The sequence below is a fragment of the Sinocyclocheilus grahami genome, unplaced genomic scaffold, assembly GCF_001515645.1.
Source record: "Sinocyclocheilus grahami isolate Dianchi unplaced genomic scaffold, SAMN03320097.WGS_v1.1 scaffold180.1, whole genome shotgun sequence".
Lineage (NCBI taxonomy): Eukaryota > Metazoa > Chordata > Actinopteri > Cypriniformes > Cyprinidae > Sinocyclocheilus > Sinocyclocheilus grahami.
Genome location: NW_015505359.1, coordinates 859969 through 883127, shown reverse-complemented (window position 1 = coordinate 883127; position 23159 = coordinate 859969). Strand labels below are relative to the sequence as shown.

General features: G+C 35.5%; 3 protein-coding genes across 4 annotated transcripts in view; 1 reads left to right on the top strand and 2 right to left on the bottom strand.

The window, feature by feature from the left end:
* LOC107594200 (transformation/transcription domain-associated protein-like) overlaps window positions 1-303 on the bottom strand; it is an 89731-nt gene extending 89428 nt beyond the window's left edge. Inside the window, exon 1 of the mRNA XM_016284162.1 lies at window positions 119-303. Coding sequence (XP_016139648.1) covers window positions 119-218 — 100 coding nt within the window. The 5' untranslated portion in view covers window positions 219-303. The remainder of the gene's footprint in view (window positions 1-118) is intronic.
* Window positions 304-7727: 7424 nt separating this feature from the next.
* nptx2b (neuronal pentraxin IIb) lies at window positions 7728-12899 on the top strand. Of its 2 annotated transcripts, none has more exons than XM_016284173.1 (5): window positions 7728-8321; window positions 9113-9326; window positions 9685-9929; window positions 11014-11193; window positions 11449-12899. In XM_016284173.1, exons 1-5 carry the CDS (start codon window positions 7929-7931, stop codon window positions 11674-11676), a joined length of 1260 nt encoding a protein of 419 aa, XP_016139659.1. In that variant the 5' UTR covers window positions 7728-7928; the 3' UTR covers window positions 11677-12899. The 2 variants fall into 2 exon arrangements, with proteins under 2 accessions (XP_016139659.1, XP_016139658.1); XM_016284172.1 differs by having other exon boundaries at window positions 9107-9326.
* A 3066-nt stretch (window positions 12900-15965) lies between these two features.
* Window positions 15966-21789, bottom strand: LOC107594177 (transmembrane protein 130-like). The gene is made up of 8 exons (XM_016284141.1): window positions 21739-21789; window positions 21535-21644; window positions 21285-21456; window positions 21052-21194; window positions 20881-20965; window positions 20536-20738; window positions 17634-17746; window positions 15966-16160 (listed from the first exon to the last, which is right to left on the bottom strand). The coding sequence occupies exons 1-8, from the start codon at window positions 21744-21746 to the stop codon at window positions 16014-16016; spliced, it is 981 nt and encodes a 326-aa protein (XP_016139627.1). The 5' UTR covers window positions 21747-21789; the 3' UTR covers window positions 15966-16013.
* Between the last annotated feature and the right edge of the window lie 1370 nt (window positions 21790-23159).

Genomic DNA, 23159 nt, shown 5'->3' with positions numbered 1-23159 from the left:
CATCATTTTCAGTTTGGTCTCATCCGCTGATGTTTAAACGAAAGAGAAACACACCAGTAAGCAGAGACAACGCTTTCAACTAACAGTGCAACTTTTTAGTTGAATGGAATACACTCACGTGTGTTGTTGTCAGTGAGCGCCGCCACAAACTGCAGGTATTTCTTCATAAGCGTGGTCTGATCCACCACAGTGGGGCTTGGGGTGGGCACGAAAGACATGGTGGCGGCCGGGACAGACAGGATTGCACTGAATAAGGGCAGACTAGTGTCTGCGCTCGTCTCAATAGAAGTTCATGTCATCTGCAGGAGAGTAACCATAAGGGGAAACGTCAATATTAGAGTTCAGCCTTTCACAAACATGTACAGTATCGTATCAGATGGTACTACCATGGTATTTTGACAGATGCAGTGGTACTGATTTATAACCATATTCACGTAACATGGTATTTACATTATATTACATGCCAAATCTGTTTTGCATAAAGCGCTATACATATAAACGTGACTTGCCATTGCATTTACACCAAATGTCAATTGCACACAACAAGAATAATCACAAATAAAATCGCATCCGGCACAATTATTTACAAAGTGTTTAAAGCGGACAGTTTTATAAGTTCACGTCTAGTTTAGGGAAGCGGTGGGCGCGCCAAACTGCAACAGCACGCACGCCTACTGCAGTCGCGCTCATTGACATGACATGATGCGCTCAAACCAAAAATGATAACCTTAAACAAAGCATGACTGTGAGGCATACAGGTAAAAAGATACTATATTATTTTTTAGAGCAAACAGGCCTCATAAGCCAATTGTTATATACAAATAAAGACAAAATATATTATTGTATTCTTGGTAGCACTGCAAGTTAGAGCATGGATATATTAAAGAAATGATGATAATGTAACTAGCAGTAAGTGAGTCACTGATTGATTTAGTATCCGCTCTAATGCATTCTGTGAGTTTGTTCAGTGAATAATCTGTGAAATTCTGATTCTGGTACTGGACTGGGTGTGCTGTATTTCTTGCAGCTAACGGGCAAAGCACTGCAGTAAACACATGCTGTAATCCATGCCACACTTCTAGTGCATCATGACAGAAAAGTCATTCCCTATGAACCTGTAATCCACCTATTTCCAATTAGAAATCAGTTGCACTAAAGCCCAAAGTCGGCTATAGTTTATTTTCTATGCATTAGGGTATGTGCACAGTGTGTTTGACATAAATTTCGTCATCAGCATTTTTCTGCAGTATTGTAGAGCATCCAGGATCAGGACTGTTTTACTATTAACAAAATCCAAATCTGACAAAATCAAAATCTTGTTGTCCAAATCTAACAAAATTCATTTCCATAGATAAACTTAGTAGGACATTTTACAAATCTCACTGAATTCAGGGTGCTCTACATTGTATCAGTTCATGAATTCCCGGGAATAGAACTAATGACATTGGCATTGCTAGTGGCCCATTATACCTTACATCACTCTAAGAATATGCACAGATGATCTCAACGTTAATAACATTCTCTTTTTTGACTGGCTTTTATATTATTTCCATTATATGCCACTTAAGAACGTCTCTACCATTTTAACTGTAAAAGACTGTGAAAATGCTACAGTGAAAATCCATTAATTTGTTAACAATAAATGAAACACTGTACAGTTTTTGGAACTGAAAAAGAACGGAAAATTTACAGTGTAAAAAAAAAACATAAATGAAAATTCCAGAATTCCTCGTGACCTTTCACATTTGATGGGTTTTCATTGAAATAACTTTGTTTCTTTGTAAGCTTTTGTTATCAGATATATACATTTTATGTTTTATGTTACATCTTATCTTGTTAAATTGTAACACTTTACAATAGTGCCAAGTGCTAATGGTTAATGCTAGTTAAGTGCCACTGGTTAACGCTAGTTAATGCAATAACTAATATTAACCTAACAACAAGCAATATATTTGTTACAGTATTTTTAATTATTTGTTAACGTTAGTTAATAAAAAATATACAAATATTCACTGTTAGTTCAGCTCAGGTCCATTAATATTAACAGACACAACTTTAAATTTTAATAATGCATTAGTAAATTTTGGAATTAACATTAACTAAGATTAATAAATGATTTAGAAGTATTTTTCATTGTCAGTCCATGCTAATTAATGTAGCTAACTAATGTTAACAAATGGAACCTTATTGTAAAGTGTTACTGTTAAATTCATGTTTATTTTTGCGCCATGTGCTAGCATGATGGTGTTTGTATGTGTGTGTATCACCTGAAATCTGAATACATAAGCTTTCCATTGATATATGGTTTGTTAGGATAGGACAATATTTGGCCGAGATACAACTATTTGAAAATCTGGAATCTGAGGGTGCAAAAAAATCAAAATATTGAGAAAATCGCCTTTAAAGTTGTCCAAATGAAGTTCTTAGCAATGCATATTACTAATCAAAAATTAAGTTTTGATATATTTACGGTAGGAAATTTACAAAATTTCTTCATGGAACATGATCTTTACTTAATATCCTAATAATTTTTGGCATAAAGAAAAATCGATTTTGACCCATACAATGTATTTTTGGCTATTGCTACAAATATACCCCAGCGACTTAAGACTTGTGGTCCAGGGTCACATATAATGTTTACTGTAAATGTAAGTTCATTCCTTACAACCAAACCTACATTTTAATGTAAAGTTCTTGTATCCACATCTGCCAAATTTAACCTTTTTTTCAACAGTGTGATTATGATAACCTTAAACAAAGCATGACTGTGAGGCATACAGGTAAAAATATACTATATTATTTTTTAGAGCAAACAGGCCTCATAAGCCAATTGTTATATACAAATAAAGACAAAATATATTATTGTATTCTTGGTAGCACTGCAAGTTAGAGCATGGATATATTAAAGAAATTATGATAATGTAACTTGCAGTAAGTGAGTCACTGATTGATTTAGTATCCGCTCTAATGCATTCTGTGAGTTTGTTCAGTGAATAATCTGTGAAATTCTGATTCTGGTACTGGACTGGGTGTGCTGTATTTCTTGCAGCTAACGGGCAAAGCACTGCAGTAAACACATGCTGTAATCCATGCCACACTTCTAGTGCATCATGACAGAAAAGTCATTCCCTATGAACCTGTAATGAAGCCCAAAGTCGGCTATAGTTTATTTTCTATGCATTAGGGTATGTGCACAGTGTGTTTGACATAAATTTCGTCATCAGCATTTTTCTGCAGTATTGTAGAGCATCCAGGATCAGGACTGTTTTACTATTAACAAAATCAAAATCTGACAAAATCAAAATCTTGTTGTCCAAATCTATCAAAATTCATTTCCATAGATAAACTTAGTAGGACATTTTACAAATCTCACTGAATTCAGGGTGCTCTACATTGTATCAGTTCATGAATTCCTGGGAATAGAACTAATGACATTGGCATTGCTAGTGGCCCATTATACCTTACATCACTCTAAGAATATGCACAGATGATCTCAACATTAATAACATTCTCTTTTTTGACTGGCTTTTATATTATTTCCATTATATGCCACTTAAGAAGGTCTCTACCATTTTAACTGTAAAAGACTGTGAAAATGCTACAGTGAAAATCCATTAATTGGTTAACAATAAATAAAACACTGTACAGTTTTTGGAACTGAAAAAGAACGAAAAATTTACAGTGTAAAAAAAAACATAAATGAAAATTCCAGAATTCCTCGTGACCTTTCACATTTGACGGGTTTTCATTGAAATAACTTTGTTTCTTTGTAAGCTTTTGTTATCAGATATATACATTTTATGTTTTATGTTACATCTTATCTTGTTAAATTGTAACACTTTACAATAGTGCCAAGTGCTAATGGTTAATGCTAGTTAAGTGCCACTGGTTAACGCTAGTTAATGCAATAACTAATATTAACCTAACAACAAGCAATATATTTGTTACAGTATTTTTAATTATTTGTTAACGTTAGTTAATAAAAAATATACAAATATTCACTGTTAGTTCAGCTCAGGTCCATTAATATTAACAGACACAACTTTAAATTTTAATAATGCATTAGTAAATTTTGGAATTAACATTAACTAAGATTAATAAATGATTTAGAAGTATTTTTCATTGTCAGTCCATGCTAATTAATGTAGCTAACTAATGTTAACAAATGGAACCTTATTGTAAAGTGTTACTGTTAAATTCATGTTTATTTTTGCGCCATGTGTTAGCATGATGGTGTTTGTATTTGTGTGCTTGACATCATGCATCTTCATATTGGTATGGTGGTTGTCAGTTATTGTAAAGGTTAAAAACAGATTTTAGTATTTTAGTCTTAGTCATATTTAGTCATTTTAAAACTTCAGTAGTTTAGTATCAATTAATGAAATATGTGACCCTGGACCACAAAACCAGTCATAAGAGTCAATTTTTATAAATTGAGATTTGTAGATCACCTGAAATCTGAATACATAAGCCTTCCATTGATGTTTGGTTTGTTAGGATAGGACAATATTTGGCCGAGATACAACTATTTGAAAATCTGGAATCTGAGGGTGCAAAAAAATCGAAATATTGAGAAAATCGCCTTTAGAGTTGTCCAAATTAAGTTCTTAGCAACGCATATTACTAATCAAAAATTAAGTTTTGATATATTTACGGTAGGAAATTTACAAAATGTCTTCATGGAACATGATCTTTACTTAATATCCTAATAATTTTTGGCATAAAAGAAAAATCGATTTTGACCCATACAATGTTTTTTTGGCTATTGCTACAAACATACCCCAGCGACTTAAGACTTGTGGTCCAGGGTCACATATATGTTTACTGTAAATTTAAGTTCATTCCTTACAACCAAACCTACATTTTAACGTAAAGTTCTTGCATCCACATCTGCCAAATTTCACCTTTTTTTCAACAGTGTGATCGTCAAGTATGAACATTTGGATCCATTTAAAAGGACACATTCTACTGTTGATTGTGTGTTGTCCCTTTGACAGTGCGTTCTTCCCAGCAGTGGGGAGGAGGTGTCAAAGTTCTGCCAGGCTCAGCAATACGCTTGTGCTGCTCCCGGCATCAGTTTTCTCTGCAGTGGCTAGCTCTGGTGAATAGCCACAATCTGGTAATGATCCTGTGAAATATCTGCCCTGGTCCAAAGACACACCACTTTTAGTTACGTAAAACAGCGTTGATATTTTTTCTTCTATTTATAATTTTCTATTCAAAGTATTCTAGTTCTGTTTCTATTATTTATAATTAGAACTATTTGTTTTTAAAAATTTGAAGCTATAAGACATTTCAAATAGTTTAAAACTGACATGAGCATTGATTAACCTGGCTAAAACTATAAATTGTCGACGGCTCACAGCAGTGTGAATAAGCTTACTAAGCCTAAAATGCAGCACTGGCTGTTTTGATTTCCATTTTACTGCAGATGGCACGTGACCTCTTGTGGAGACCTGTCAGACTAATCTAAATCTCATTTAACTTCATCTTGTCCACATACGTAGTTACGTAAGCTATAGAGTACACCAGAGAGTGTTCAGTTTAAAGTCATGTTAATTATTTAGATCTGAGCAGGGATGCAATCATACATGACTTCCACCACCCACCTGACCAGACAGTAGAAGCTGTATCTGTAATAAATAAATAAATAAAAAAAGTACAGTTTAAAAAACTAATCTTGAGGTAAGAAAGTAAAATTTGATTTGCGTGTTCTTAAATCACAGAACCAGTATAATCTGTATTCGTTTTTCCTTGTAATTTGCGATATAATTTTTATATAATATCCACAAAAGCTTTTCATCTAAATGTTTAAGTAAACTAGAAATATCATGTTTAAGCATATGTGGAGGGTTTGTAACACTACTTTCCCATTTCTGCTGTGAGACTATATTTCTAATGTACTTCAAATGTGAAACGACTAACACACATACACACACACACACACACACACTCACACTGTCTGTTATGTGAGTGTTTTATGTATTTCTTTTATATTAGTTTCCAATGGGTAGTGATGGAGCATGGTAGTCATTATGTTATGTTATGTTAATAATTTTGTTAACAATTGTACTTTTTTTGTCTGAAAAAATTACACAGTTTAAGAATAAGTCTTAAAATGTAGGCCTAACTCATTTATAGCAAAGTGATATGTGCATATTATATCAATACAGCCAGTGAAACAAAATGTGTTACAGCACCCTACTATAAATAAAAATCCAGAATCATACAGACTAGTTATTTCCCAAAGCACTAGGTGTTAAAAAACTCTCTCGCTAACGTGCTGGATTAAGGCTGCTTGTTTTTTTAGGAACTTTATTTTTTATTTTTTATTTTTTTTATTATGCAATAGAAGAACAACAAATACAATTACAAAGACAAGTAAGAACAAAAGACAATAAGGGTTACAAACAATACTCCAAAGCATACTATGTTAGCTTATAAGATTTACACCATGAAAGAGTCTTACATGCAATAGAATTATTAGAGTTTCTTAAAGAGTTTACATATACATCAAAATCTTTCCTGAAAATAAAAAAGTAGGGAGTTTTCTTTGAAAATGTACACTTATGAATGTCAAATTTAGCAAGATATAGCAATAGATTAATAATACATTTACACTGAGAAAGATCTAAATTCAAGGAGTAACCAAAAACCACAATTTTTGGGGCTATACAAAAGTTTGGATATAAATATTGTTTAATAAAATTGGAAAAGTCAACCCAGAACACTTTAGAATAAGCACAGTCCCAAAATAAATGATTGATTGTTTCTTCAGACTGAAGGCAAAAGGAGCAATTGGGGGAAATACTATTGTTAAATTTAGTAGGTTTATAATTTACCGGATAACAATTATGGATCATTTTGATAGAGACTTCAACAACTTTATTAGATAAGAAGAATTTTTGTCGAAGAAGCCAAAACTCTTCCCATTCTATATCACTAAATATGTTATTCCAAAAACTCACACAAGCAGGTAAAGAAATCTGAGATCTATTAATAATTGAACGGATGTCTTTGTTTGACATGGCATTGAGAAGACTTCGGTCAACAAATAAGTTAGTGTTATCAAAAAGAGGAGAGTCGAACGAACCTTTAGGGCCAGATTTTACTAAAGGTATAATACAAGAGGGAATTGCACCAAACACAATGGCATATTCTCTTGGGGGGACAGGAAAAGAAAATTCTTGCATAAATTGTTCATAAGTAAAAAGGACACCGCGATCATCTAAAAGTTGACTGACTAAAAGTATATTTTTATCAAACCAACTGTGAAAAAAAAGAGATTTATTTTTATATCTGATATTTTTATTATTCCAAATAAAGTAGCTATGTGGTGAAAAATGATAATTATGTATGAGTGACCAACTTATTAAAGCCTGTTTATGAAGACAAGATCAATTTAAAGGCATTTTAGAGATGTCAAAGTTGGAGCGCTAGGAACTTTATTTTTTAGCTTTTTTACTGTTGATATGTGTGTTTATTTATAAATGAGGTTGTCATGGCTAATGTCAATTTACGCCACTTTGTTCAGCTGTTTCAAGATTGCACATTGAACAGATGACATTTGAATTGTTGGAGATATTGCTATAAATATGGGCTGTAGTGAACTAACCTAAAGATCAATTTGAGCATGATTAGGAACTTTATTTTATAGCTACTCTAAAAGAGCCAGTGACGTTAATACTACAGCCAATCAGATTCATCTAATCACTGAAGTTCATTTGTTGACTGTGTCGCTCTTCTTGTAAGCAGCATTACTAGAGCGAGAAGCGCGGCGTCAGGTGTTCAAAGAGCAGGGTATCATCCACTGATGGAAATGTTTTACTCGTTATGTGTAGTTTAAGGTCATTTTTGCGATTCAGCACAGTATTAGATTGGGATTCGTATGATTTAACCTCTCCGCGCGCCTTTTACATCGCTACAAAATGCTTCATCTGCTCGCAGGACTCACGTGCATCTATGCACTGGCGTGTGTAAAAGTTGTCTATGGACAAAATGAAAAAGGTGAGCGCTTTCTCTGTACCGCAGTCCCCATTGACAAGGGTAGTTGCCCCGTGCAGTCTCTGCCTGTTCAAAGCGCATCGGTCCGGGAGGAGGAACTGAGAAACACCGGCACGCAACTTCGCGAGACCATCCTACAACAGAAGGAGACGATTGACAATCAGTTAGAAACGATTAAAGAGCTGACGTCTAAGCTGTCACGCTGTGAGGCTGACTCCGAAACGTTCAGGAAAATGAATAAGGACACAATGGACGATGTGCCTAAAGATCCTAATGACACCATGCAGAGTCTGAAAGATCGATTGGAAAATCTAGAGGTAAGAGGGTTTATTTTAGCTATGGGCGTTTGACGCTTTGTCATATTCTACATGAATAAATAAGCAGATCAAATGACTAAAATCACAGTTGTGCAGGAAGTTTCTCTCTTATGTGGAGGCGTTGAAGATTGACAGGGATTATCGCATTAGTTAGGACGTCTCTATCCCTTAACCACAAATGCCAAAGTTACTTACGATGCCCCAAGCGACCAAATGTCTGGAATGTGTCAGTGCCACTTAAATGTCAGGTGTTAATCTGAATGTGTGAAATGATGGAGCGAACGGGAACTCTAATACATATAGTTGTTGTTTTTTTCACATGAAGTGGTCTTGCCATATTGTAATTTTTTGGAAACCACAGCTTTTTTTTTTTTTTTACCGTATTTCTTTTACAGTTTATGCATTCCATTACAGTTAAATATCAGCAATTGAACTTATTAAACATATTTGTAGTCATTAAAAAACATTTAACCATTAAACCTAGTAAATAATTGTTGTCCTATATGTTTTTATTATTTATTTTAATTTATCCTGCATGGTGTATCTTCAAGACATTCTTGTGGGTATTTAAATATATTCATTAAACATCTAAAAAGAAACATGCACAAAAGAAACTAACTGGATTATAGCCTATATGTACAAAGGAATTGTAGGCTACTTCCTTTTAGTGTTCAGAACGGAATAGGTCTTATAAGGCAAAGAAAATCATTTGTACAATTCTGTCAGCTATATATTAGGAAGCTTTGAAAAGTAACCTATTCATTTATTTGTTTAACTTTCCAAAGCAACAGCAAATGCGAGCCAATATCTCTGGTGCCTCCTTTCCTAACGAGCTGAGAAATCTACTGCAGCGTAGACTGGAGGACTTGGAAAATCAACTGCTCGTGAAGGTCAATGAGCTTGAGGAAGAGAAGTCCCAGCTATATAATGAGACAGTCGCTCATCGCCAGCGCACTGACAGTACCCTCAACTCTCTCATGAACAGGATCTCTGAACTGGAGAAAGGTCTGCATAAAAAAACTCCTATGTTCTCTAGTCATTCTTCTTTCCCAAGTACATGACACTAAGGAGTGCTGTACCACATTTATTTGTTAATGTTTGTAACTGTTTAGAATGATGTGCTTCAAAATTTGATAAAATATTCCCATATTTATCCGCAATAGTGTTACAGTTCACTTCTTGGTTTCCTCTACACTAAAATCTACTCTGCTGTCCACATTACTTTCCTTAATGTTTGATTTAAAAGAGTTAGGGACTTCATTACCCTCCAGTGCAGAGGGGGTAATCAAGTTGTTTTGTGGTCCATCAGCATATTTCTACATCATTCAAGAGATGACGCAATAATCACACTTTTTGACTTTAGGAGGAGCTGGATTTAAATCACCAGAGAATTTCAAGATCTCTCTTCCTCTTCGCACAAATTACCTTTTTGGACAAGTAAAGAAAAGCCTGCCAGAAATGTACGCCTTCACTATCTGCATGTGGCTCAAGTCAGGTTTGAGCCCTGGCATCGGAACCCCGTTTTCCTATGGAGTGCCTGGACAGGCAAATGAGATTGTACTGATCGAATGGGGCCATAACCCTATAGAACTGCTCATTAATGACAAGGTAAGGAACCAACGTAAGAAATGCAAATTTGGTATTGAATGTTATGAGGACACTGATGATGATTATTATTACTATTATTATTACACTGCAGATTATTATTCATCATTTAACTTATACCTTCTACATTGACATAGATGATACATAATGAATGTATAAGAAATCTTATGAGTATGTTTATAAACAATAGAATGAGATTGGAGAGTGTGCCTGGACAGGCAAATGAGATTGTACTGATCGAATGGGGCCATAACCCTATAGAACTGCTCATTAATGACAAGGTAAGGAACCAACGTAAGAAATGCAAATTTGGCATTGAATGTTATGAGGACACTGATGATGATTATTATTACTATTATTATTACACTGCAGATTATTATTCATCATTTAACTTATACCTTCTACATTGACATAGATGATACATAATGAATGTATAAGAAATCTTATGAGTATGTTTATAAACAATAGAAATGTATTTCATACTTTTTTACAACAAATAGCTGTAAAAATAGTACAAAAAGATGGTGATTTATACTGACAAACTTCAAAAAAGGAAAAGCAGCATAAAAGTGTCAAAGTTATTAATACTGTCTAGACGCATTGCATGAGGATTGACGTCATTGACGACCAACATCGAGTTCACGTGACCTGGAAATAAAAAAAAACACGACTGCAGATGAGATTGGAGAGCGTAAATGAAGATTAAATGTTAAAAGTACAATGACTTGAAAGCGTAGTTCACCTAAAAATTAAAATTCTGTCATCATTTACTCACCCTCATGTCATTCCAACCCTGTATGACTTTCTTAGATTTTTTCCCCCATACAATAGAAGTCAATGGTAACCAAAATAGTCACACAGGTTTGGAATGACATGTGGGTTAGTAAATGATGAGAAATTTTTGGGGAGAACTATACCTTTACTTTATAACTCCACAAGAACTGGTTCCTTGTATGGTGGTTTTTTGTTGTTTTACATCTTGGCAGTATAATTCCTTGTATGGAAAAAAAGAAACTTAAGATCCCACTTTGTGCATTTAAGAAAATAATATTGCTAAACTATTTTAATACCTCCTGTTGTCAAATAGGTGGCACAGCTACCTCTCTCGCTGAGTGATGGGAGGTGGCACCATGTCTGCATCACTTGGACTACTAGGGATGGGCTTTGGGAAGCCTACCAGGATGGCCAAAGATTGGGCTCAGGAGAAAATCTGGCTCCCTGGCACCCTATCAAGCCCGGAGGAGTCCTTATCCTTGGCCAAGAGCAGGTGAGAACATAAACAGAGCTGATGCAGCAGTTTTTGCTGCATTCCCAGACCTCACAGTACACAGTCACACTGTATCTGTAATATTATGCCATCCCTGCACAAAAGGGTTACTGACTCATGAACTTTACACTTTAAATAAAACTTGACCTCAGGCAGTAAACAATGTCATAGAGTTAGCATGCACATCCTCTAAGAGTGAATAAAAGGGGTTATTGTTGTTGTCTTAACGAGGCCTGTCGTTTATGGCCTCAACAGGATGTAGTAGGGGGGCGCTTTGATGCCACCCAGGCCTTTGTGGGGGAACTGAGCCACTTTAATGTCTGGGATCGGGTCCTGCGCTCCACGGATATCATTGCCATGTCAAACTGCTCATCCTACATACCTGGGAATGTGGTGGCCTGGACCGACAGTAACATCGAGGTGTTTGGTGGAGCATCAAAGTGGCCGCTGGAGCTATGCGAAGATCGGCTATTTGACAATTAATATTGTCAAATATTCTATTAGTGAGCGATATTAAATCCTTTTCATCCTCAAAAAGTGTTCATCACTTAAAAAGTAGCAAATAGTTTAGAAAAATCTACTTAAATGAACTATATAAATTATATATTTAAATATTCCTGGATAGATTACAAAATGCAGATAAATGGAACATTTCTGTTGATATATTCTATATATAGTTGACATTTGTGGCTAAAGGAAAGATGGTACTACCGTGGTACTCTTAAAAATACCATATCACTGAATGCTTATCATTTATGTACAGTGTATTTATATTATACTCCATGGTATATTACCATGTCACCTTTTTGATGCACACAAAAGCACACATCCGTATGCGTATCCTGTTAAAATATAGCTGCGTTCACACCATGTTGGAATTACCAGAATTATGAGATAACTACTTGTAAAAAGCGTTCATGTCCTTGTAGAACTCATTATTGCAAATTTTATTTAAACTTATCATGTGGAAACACTTAAAATGGCAACAGCTTCAGAAATAAAATGCAGTTATTTCATAATATTTCTGTTTAATAAATCCTATGTATGCGACTACTGTTCATTTCTTGATGATGCAAGAATAATCTGTAAATTAAAAAAAACATACAATACATTTTAATGTAGCTAGCACAGAGTTAGCACAGAATAACGTTCTAATGCCCCACTGACTAAACTATAAGGTTATTAATAAGACATTTTCATTATATGTTGTATTGAGGTTTCGTCTATTGTTTACTCAAATTACGCAGATTAATTTTGGTGTTAAGTGTTGCCATAAAAACTCATAATTCCAATTCTGAGGACATGAACAGCTCTAAGTAGGATATCCTGGGTTGCCATCTAATAATATTTATTACAACATGGCATGACTGCAGCAAAAGATCAAAAGAGAGTGTTCTCACGACTTTCCGTGTCCTCTTTGAGTGTGCATTGTTGTCCTGTGGTCTTAGAGTGCCTAAGTTAACATGCTAATGTTTCATTACAAAGCTGTTTTTGATTTAAGAACAAAACCATACATTATACAGGAGGAAAACTTGGATCTTGTGTTGTACAAAAGTCTTAAATTTAGACTTTGGTGAGGGAAATCACATTTGAGATCAAATTGACAGTGGTGCCGTTAGCCTGTTGAGTATTACTGCAGACCGCCAGAGCTACAGTAATAATGTGCTTAAGGCACCATAAATCTTTCTTTTTAAAATCTGTCATTGATTCTTATAAATAGGGATGCAACAAATGCCTCATTTGTAATGGGTTTTATTGGTTTTGTCGCGCCGTGCCGGGAGACGGCATCAGAGAGTGTGTTAAGGGGTGTAACAGTTCCGTCACACGTTTCAGGTATTCAGCCAATCACAACGCACTGGATAGCTGGCCAATCAGAGCACACCTCTGATGATTCAAACATGAGTAGCGCTTGTTGTTTGTCGTTTCTCCGCTCACAAATGCAGACATGGTTTTATGTCTATGCGGCGCGATACGCAACGCAGCACGTAAAAACACAGTATAAGTCATTATAATCAGTAATTATGTCCCCACTGGATGCAACAAATGCCTCATTTGTAATGGGTTTTATTGGTTTTGTCTCGCCGTGCCGGGAGACGGCATCAGAGAGTGTGTTAAGGGGCGTAACATTTCCGTCACACGTTTGAGGTATTCAGCCGATCACAACGCACTGGATAGCTGGCCAATCAGAGCACACCTCGCTTTTCAGACTGATGAGCTTTGTAAAAATCGACGCGTTTCAGAAAGGCGGGGCACAGAGGAGAAACAATAATGTACAGTATGTGGAAAATTAAAACCGCATAAACACATTTCATTACACCAAATACACAAAATAATGTTCTTTTTAGCAACATCATATGACCCCTTTAATTAAAAATATTGAGAATCAACTCTTTTTTTAGAGTCTAAAGCCCATCTCTGTTTACACTGACTGAATTACCCATTGAAGATTATAAATGCTTTAACACTGTCAGATATTTTGAAGACAATTAATGAACTGTGAATTATGTTGTAAGGTCTGTTTCTTGAAATATATTATCATATTTTTATACCCTGTTTTTAAAGATGAAACATTTTTTTCAGATATTTCATTTAGTGTTGTTTTGTTTGTTGGAATGTCAAGATACCCATATTTTGTTTAAAATACTTTTTTTTGTTTACCGTGCCAATTATTCAGGGTTTGCTTGACACTGCTAACCTGTGATTGCCAATGAAAAATAAAGTTAGCTTAGAAATCATTTTATTGCTCAGTTTCCTTTTTTTTCTACTGTTATAATATCCTTTGTGGTTTAGTGTGTTTTCTCAGCAGCACCAATAAATAAAAAATATATTATAATAGCAAGCAATTTTCTTTACAGCAGACATTGTGCATTGACCTTGCTTGTCTGTGGCAGTAGGGATTTTTTTAGTGCAGCTGTTCTAGCTACTCTAAATTTACCAAAAATATACTGTAGAAAAGTAAAGTTGAAAAGTACTATAATGAGGTAGAGCTGTTTTCTGAATGTAACCTGTCTGTCACACTGCTCTGACAGACAGGTGCAGGCTCTGAGGGCATTAGCCTGTCTTAAGGGGATGAGATCAGTCCCAAGCCAAAGCTTGTGTCACAAAGGGACGTTTCACAAGACTGGAAAAAAAGAAAAAAAAAGAAAAGGACCTTTAGAGAGGTGGAAATGACGATAAAAAGCTCATAGGTGGTGGCACATACTGTATTGAGTTTGGAAAGTTGGGAAGGTCTTTGGCTTCTAGAAAGAAAACAGCTGCATCTCTGTGACATTCACCTGCAGGGGGTGAAAATCTCCAGCTTCCTCACAGCTCACATCCTTGAGATGATTAACACTTTAAAGAATTTTGTTTACGCAAGCTCTGCCAAATGCATTTCAGTCACACGTCAACGTGAGCTTTAAAGTGAAGTAGATATTGGATTGAATTACTGAATGATGTGTGAATTCCGGAAAGCAGAGTTAATCTGAATAAGGAAGATTATAGATGCTTATTAATAATGCTTAAAGATAATGCTTATTAATAGTTGGTAAAGTAGTTGTTAAGTTTAGGTATGGGGTAGAATTAATGGATCTAAAATATGGTCATGCAGAATAAGGCATTAATATGTGCTTTATAAGTACTAATAGACATTTATTTAGATGGATGCATTAAATTTATCAAAAGTGACATTAAAGACATTTATAATGTTACAAAATATTTATACAGTATTTCAAATAAATTATTTTTAATCTTTCTATTAATCAAAGAATCCTAATGTGTGTGTGTGTGTGTGTAAAGCAATCAGATTTTCCATCAAAGGAATGAATTACGTTTTAAAATAACAAAAAAAAAAACAGTTACTTTAAACTGTAATATTATTTCACTGGATTTTGATCAAATAAATACAGCTTTGATGAACACAATAGAACATTAAAAAAAATCTTTCCAACCACAAACTTTTGAACGGTGGTGTAAGTTATTACAAGTTTTACTAATTGGATGACTGTTTCCTTGTGAATAAAAACAGGGAAACAAATCTTTGTTAAACTTTTGTAAAGAGGTTCTTTCACATATATACAGTATGACTCCTGCTACACTTCTAAGGGAGAGAATAATGCCTCAGCTACTTTTGAGCTGAAGGGCACAGTTATTACTAGACGTATGATGCATTGCTCATCTGTAGCCTTTAACCTAGAGAGGTATTTTGCGGTCCCTTGTGGAGCTGTAATTCTTGTCTTCCTGGTACTAGTGCAGATGGCAAATATCATTGATCATCACAGCAGGAATATACAGGTCAGACTCATTCATTCCAGGAGAAAGAGCTCTAGGTCTTAGACAAGGAAGCTCTCGCTCATAATCGCTCGCAAAGAAATATGATCATTCTGTACAGAGGTGCGTTTTGCACATTTGGATCAGGTTGAAAATTGTAACAATATTCCAAGGCACGCTTGTTGAACTGCATGCAATCGCTCTAACCTCATGTACTTTTATACTTTTAAAGATTCACCACCAGTGTCAACATCCATTAGGATTTCAAGGAGGTTCGCATTAACAAATGGAACCTTCATGAAGTAAACCTTGAAACCCACTCAAGTACAAACAAAAAGAGCACAGAAAGCATTAGTGCATTCACACTGACAGAGAAGAGTGAATCAGATGAGCAAAAAGCTTTCAGTGCTCCTGTATTGTGTCGATTCACAGGGTGTTGCGTCAAGACCCGCCAAGATCTCAACCAAGATCTTAGTTTCAATAGTAAATAGATAGACCACGTCACAAAATAATGCAATGAAAGATTGATTTTAATGAATACTTCAAGTGTAATGTAGACAGGGCAATCAGGGTTAGGTGCTGTAGGCAGTCTCTGGCTGTTGAAGAAGGGGCTGGGCTTCATTTGTTTTAGAAGCAGGAGAATTATCCTGTAAGGTGACCGAAGCATCTCTGGTACGCAGCTCGATTTCTGTGAAGGAAAGATAATTCATGTCTGCCATCTAAAGACACACAAAAAGAGAAAACGGACATTTATTATAATTGGTAATGACACTTAAATGTCCAAACAGCTGATAAAGGCATCAGTAATCCACACTTCTCCAGTTCATCAATTAATGTCTTGTGAAGCAAAAAACTGCATTTTTAATAAACAAATCAATAATTAAATGGTTAAAATATAAGTCCTCTATTCATAATACTGCTTTCACCAGTTAAAAGTCCCCTGATCTGAATCAAAAGATATCAGCACCATCTTGAAGATTATGATTTGCAAATCAAGCACTATAAGCAAAAACAGTCCAAAACAGTTCTATACAAATATGTTGATGGATTTTGAGTGTTTTTGGAGATGTGAGAGGACAACAGAGATTAAAGGATTTTGTTCACTGGAGGAAACATTATTATGGATTATGGACTTGTATTTTGTCCAAAAAGGATGGTTTAAATTTAAAACATCTTATTGATGAATTTGTTTCTTATACATAGCTTTTTACTTCACAAGACATATTGTGGATTATTGTGTTTTTATCAGCCGTTTGAATTCTCATTCTTTCACTACAGTGGATCCATTGTTGAGCAAGTGATATAATGCCAAATTGCTCCAAATCTGTTCCGATCTGTTCCCAATCTTGGATGGCCTGAGGGTGAGTAAATGTTCAGAAAATTTTCTTTTTTGGGTGTACTTGGACTATTCCTCTAAGACTGTGTCTGACCAACTAGCAATTAGTCAAGGGGTAATCTGGCTTGATATTCTGTTAAATTTAACATGTCAACACTTACTTCAACAAATTAGGATAAAACACCATTTAAAAAAAACTTTTTAAAAAATCTTTTAAGACTACATTGATTTAAAAAGTTCTTTAAAATCATCCTACACTCTTAAAAATAAAGGTGCTTCAAAAGGTTCTTCAAGCGATGCCATAGAAGAACCATTTTTGGTTCCACAAAGAACCATTCAGTCAAAGGTTCTTTAAAGAACCATCTCTTTCTTACCTTTTTATAATCTGAAGAACCTTCTTTCGCCACAAAGAACCTTTTGGGAAACAGAAAGGTTCTTCAGATGTTAAAGGTTCTTTATGGAACCATTTAGACAAAAAGGTTCTTCTATGGCATCGTGAAGCACCTTTATTTTTAAGAGTGTAGGGGACAGATTTTTTTTTGTCATTGTATCACCTTTAAAAAAAATATCCCAATAAAGTATTTAACTCATATTTTCAAGAGAATAGTTATACAACTTCACAACCACGAAAGAAAGAAACACTGACTCATTACTAAAATGACATTTTTTTAGACAGATAACCAAAAATAATCCTCTGACAAAGGCTGTTTCATTTACTTTCTGGTCTATGTCAACCTCTAGTGGACAAACCTGAATGTTACTCTTAATTAAAAGCATTTCCACAAAATGCGTAAATACATAAGCAAGTTCACATTGTTGTCTGTTCTTGTTCTCTTTCCTGATCTGAAACACTCACCAGAGCCTTAGACACGAGGGATTGCTGTTGTGGACGACACACTGACACAGAGATGAATATGAGAGTAGCAACTATCACTGCAGCACATGGCAATATGAAGATGAGACTCACAGCTAGGGGGGAAAGTATATATACATATGAGAGTGAATGTATGAGACATAAAAATAGCAAACAAAGATTAGTGGGAAATGACACTGCATGACTGAGTCACAGCCTAATATTTGATGTGATATTGCTTTTACTGTATATAAAAGCAGGGACCACTTGTGCTTTTAGGGGGCACACACATTTATCTTAACCAATTTTCCGAATCCGGATTATTGGAAGTAATTTGGCAAGGTCATGTAGCCTATCACAATGCAATTGTCACGAATTCGGTTCATGGACTTCCGTTTATTCACCACCAGATGTCACACTTTCCATTACATTGACTCTCGCACTACACAAACTGTTGCATAGCACCCCGGACTACATTTCCCATCATTCTTTGTACAATTTGCACACTGCCCTGATTGCACTCATTGCACACAGCTGTTTCTAATGACCTCATTCACTATATACACCCACTCTAACCCCCTTTCTCTGCTGAGTATTGTTTAGCCTGTATCCCTTTCCGAGTCCTTGTTTTGCCTTGCCTGTTTCTGCGGTATCTGATCTTTGCCTGTTTTCCTGTTTTTTTCCCACTCGTCTCGCCCCTGTGATTCTGTCTGCCGATCGGTGACCTACGCTAGCCCTAGGACTATTCTTGTGTTTTGCCCGCCATATACCTGTTTGCCATTGTTCAACCCTGCCTGTTTACCACGTCTCTATAATAAAAGCTTGCAGATGGATCCACACGTCTCACGTCTCCTCAGCCCCGTTACGGCAATCACATAGGCCTTAGCCAAAAAGATTTCAAGTTCATTTGTTTGACAAGTAATCTTTCTGACGACACACATTTAGGCACTTTTCTGCATCTGTAAATTTGACACATATAATTCACAAATGCACACACACACACCAAAACTCTGCTGCATTATTTTATAAATAGGCTAACACCTATATATTTGGTTGCATATGATCAAAGATTGCATATGTGGACGTATTCGGAGAATCTATTATTTGAAAAAAGATTTTTATTTTGCTGAACGAAATTCAAATATCAAGTCAGTAAAATGATCTGATATATCACTATTGCCTAAGTTGCACAACACATATTTTACGTATGTAGCAAACATTTGTCTACATGTTTTAAAAGTAGGCTATTTGGGCAAACGCAGACGGAGCGACAAATCATTTATGAACGGCCGTCACTATTGGCGCGCCGCGCTCTCTTCATGTGGTTTCTCTTCTCTGCATTAATTGGACTTGGAGTAATTTATTTTTCTCCGAGTTTAAAGGGTATTGCACAATAAATTACTCTTTTCATCCCTAACGCCACAGGGCAAACCATCTAGTTTCTGAGCAGCACAACGTGGAATTTGTTTTGTTCCTGTATGAATCAGTATTTTGAACGAATTGGCTGAATAATGATTCAATGACTTGTTCATGAAGACAGTCACTTGTCGCCACCTACTGGCTAATTGATATAGTATAAGAGACACTAAAGAAAAACATTAAAAATATAGCTGCATGCAGCAATTAAGGGGCCAAGCACAACAGAGGTAAAATGTAGAGCTAAGGAGCTGTCTTTACTCAGTAAAAACAAGGGTTCCCCAACCCTGCTCCTGGAGAGCTACCTTCCTGCAGACTTCAAACATCAAACTTCAAACTTCCAACCCTGCTTCAACACACCTGAAGTAGTCCTGAACAACTTGATTAGCTGGTTCAGGTGTGTTTGATTAGGGTTGAAGCTGAACTCTGCAGTATGGTACGTTTCCAGGAGCAGGATTGGAGACCCCTGTTAAAGACATTTGTTGATACAGCATTTTACTACAAAACTCAAAATGGCCGACATAGTAAAAATTAGGTACTGTTCAATTCGGTATGCTGTTCCGAATCTAACGAGACCAATCTTATGATCTTTGGCCAAACTGTTCAGAAGTTATAAGCAAAAATGTCATTTTTTTTTTATTTTGATCAGTAGGTGGCGCTGTGACAAACTACTCATGTACACTCAGGTCATGCTCTTATAACACATACCAAGTTTGGTCAGAAACCACTAAAGCATTGCGGAGATATAGCCTCGTGTCCATTTTGCACAAACTTTGTCAAATTCGTTATTTCATAACTTTCCCGCAAACAGTTCTATAAGATTCATAACAATACTCTAAAGCGTTTGTAAAATACAGCATTTTATTACAAAATTTGAAATGGTCCATGCTCAAAATGGCTGACATAGGAAAATTGTGTATCGTTTGATTCGGTATGCCACTCCGAATCTAACGAGATCAATCGGAAATCTTTTGATAACTTTTCTTGAAAATCTGAAAGTCAAAATGCTGTACTGTTGGGTAATTCAGACTTCTTCACGCTGAGGCTAAATGAATCATGAATGAACAATCAGTGGCCTTAAGCTGTATAACTGATGCTGTTTTGATCCAAATGTGGTCAAGCACAGTATTTCCTGACGCAAACAGTGATTTTTAATGGTCATGCTTATTCACATGGCTCATCTTTCCATGCATTTAAAGGGATATTTCACCCAAAAACAAAACTTCTGTCATCACTATGTATGTCCCCATTCACTTTATCACAACTTTTAATATCTCATTTTGTGTTCCACAAAAGAAAAGAAAAGAAAAGCCATGCAGGTTTGGAATGAAAACACAGTGAGTAAATGATGAATTTTCATTTTGTGACATTATATACAGTATGTTCCATTTGTGCCACAACATAAGGAATACTTTGTATTCCACTTAATACAGGAAACATTTCAAAGTTACTCATGAAGAATTGTTTGAGATAAATCTATTATACTTACGGCTGCTCTGCACATAGATGTTGTAGGATGTCTGGAGGTTGCTGATAATATTTCTCACACTCAGGTCTAAGCAATATGTTCCTACTGATCTGAAGGTGTAGTTCAGATTGAATTGGTTCCCGTAGAACCTGACTAAATTGCAAGAAGTTGGACTGGGTGTTTGGCAATCAGACAAAACTCTCCAGCACAGCCAAACCGGAGGACTACACACATCACATGCAATAGAAAAAAAAATGTATAAAAAGTCAAGTCTGTTGACTTTTTTCAGAATGATGAAGAATAAAAGACTATATGAAAAATAACAGTCCTCCCAAATAATTTTTTACTTTCTTGAGATACATTTACCTTCCTCCAACCTGAAAGGACAGACTGCTGCTCTGGTCCACATTATAAGTTAAAGGTCCTCTCAATTCAATGGTCTTTATGGCATCTACAAAACACAAGGATCTTTGACATGTTAACACCACTGGTAACATATAAAAAGTCAATTAAAAGAGATAATGATTCTGCACCCACCTAACACAGTCAAATCTATAGAGTACAGCCCAGTTATTCTGGAATGTTGTGGTGTATTGGTTTCAATTCTCAGTTGAAATGTGTAGTTCCCTGGTAAAGTGTAGTGACATGTCACAAAAGGCTCTGGGCCTTTACGCACTTCCCTAAAAAACAATGACAACTGTAAAGAAAACTATTTCGAAGATAAACATTTAGTTCATTGAAATGGATTTATTTGTTCAAATAACAATCACCCATTGCCTAAGTCCCATGTGTATATGAAAGTGTCAGAGCGCAGGGTATGCCTCGGGTCAAAATGCTCAAATGAAACCACGGTGGGTATGTAAGATGCCAACTTCCCACTACCACGCAAGTATGTTGAATTCCCTTCCATTTGATGGAAAATGATCTTTCCTTTGACATTTCCTATAGTGAAATAGTAAAACAATGTAACCACCAAGTAACCAACCAAGTCAAAAGACATAAGAGGACTAGTCAGCTTACCAGATAACTGATGGGATAACTCGTCGGGTATCCCAAAAGCAAGAGAGGAAAGCAGTGTGAGAAAAGCATGAACCAGAACACTCCGGATCCTGATGGAATTCAGTCTACAGCTTGAAATATAAACATTCAACATGAATAAACGATTAGTCGTAATAGAAAATCATATGTCTATATCCTTTACTCAGAACTATAAGCTATACATACCAGTCCATGTGGACTCGTCAGCATGGATCTCTAAATGTGTACAGACGACAGCTTGTGACTTGTGAGCGTATGACTGGGTCAAGCTTTCAATGTCTTTCATGCTGTTTGGTAAAGGCTTGAAATCATATCCACGTGTTGAATCCTTATGTTAATCTGAATAATGATGTGTGTTGTGCTGCCAAAGAAAACATAATTCATGCAGAAACATGACTAATTCACAAGCCCATTCCTCTACAGACGCCTGGATAGATTTTAGAGGATGTGCAAAAGTCTCTACATATTATTCCAAAGCTTTTAAAATATGGCATGTTGACTGGTGCTTGTAGTCACACTTTTTACTACAGTAAGAATTTCTCAGGAACTCTAACTATAGTAGGCCTACAAAATAAACGGCCACAAAGTGAAATGTTTATCAGATTATTTCTGAATCATCTGATACCACATGAATTTAATATCAATCTTCAATATACACATCACTCTCACTATCATGCTTGTTAGGGTACCAGTTTCAATCCATAATTGCACAAAATGATCTTTAATTATTCAGAGAGAAATGGAAATTTAAATGTTAAGAGTATCTTTAATAGGTTTCAAGCCGAAAACAGTCTGCAGATATGTTAAATGAAACAGGCTGTGCGGACTCTCTCCACCATATTCCCTTATTTCGTCTCTGACTGAACGACTTTATGACTTTATTATAGTGTATAACCAGAGCTGGATAGTAACTGATTACATTAGTATCTGGATTAAGCAATCAGATTCCAAAAATTAAGTAGGCCTTCTTGTAATTAGATTAAATTACGATTTAAAATACTCGTAATCAGACTACAGTTACTTTTTTATGGATTACATGATTGCATATTATTTACACAATAGCAATAAATTATTCATAATTTATTGATTCTCCCTAATTCATCTTTTTCATCTTTAAAATGGTCCTTTCTAAAATGGCCTAATGCTTATACATTCAGAAAGTCTTCCAGTTTTGTGGAAGACACATTATTTGACCATTGGAGTTACAAAAAATCATTTCAGGTTTAAAAAGTGTTTCAACATTGCATCAGCTACTGATAAACACATTCTTTTTTTATTTGAATTATCACTCTTGGCATTAAAATGCATAAATTCACAAACTTTTTTGTCATCTGATCCTCTTTCACCTAATATATTTCCTTCAAGTACCCCTGAGATTTAAAAATAAATATTTGAATAAGCCATCATCACACTTGCATGTTCATGGTTCTCTGACCTTGGTCACATGACATGTGTGTCAACAAATAAAATATTTCATTTTTAGTAGCCTACGTGTTTTATTTTGATTGATTTTAAAATTCTATATTTTGATTGAACATTTTTATGATTTAATTCATTCTTAGCTTTTCATTAAACGCCCCCCCCCCCCCCCCCCCCCCCATCGTCTC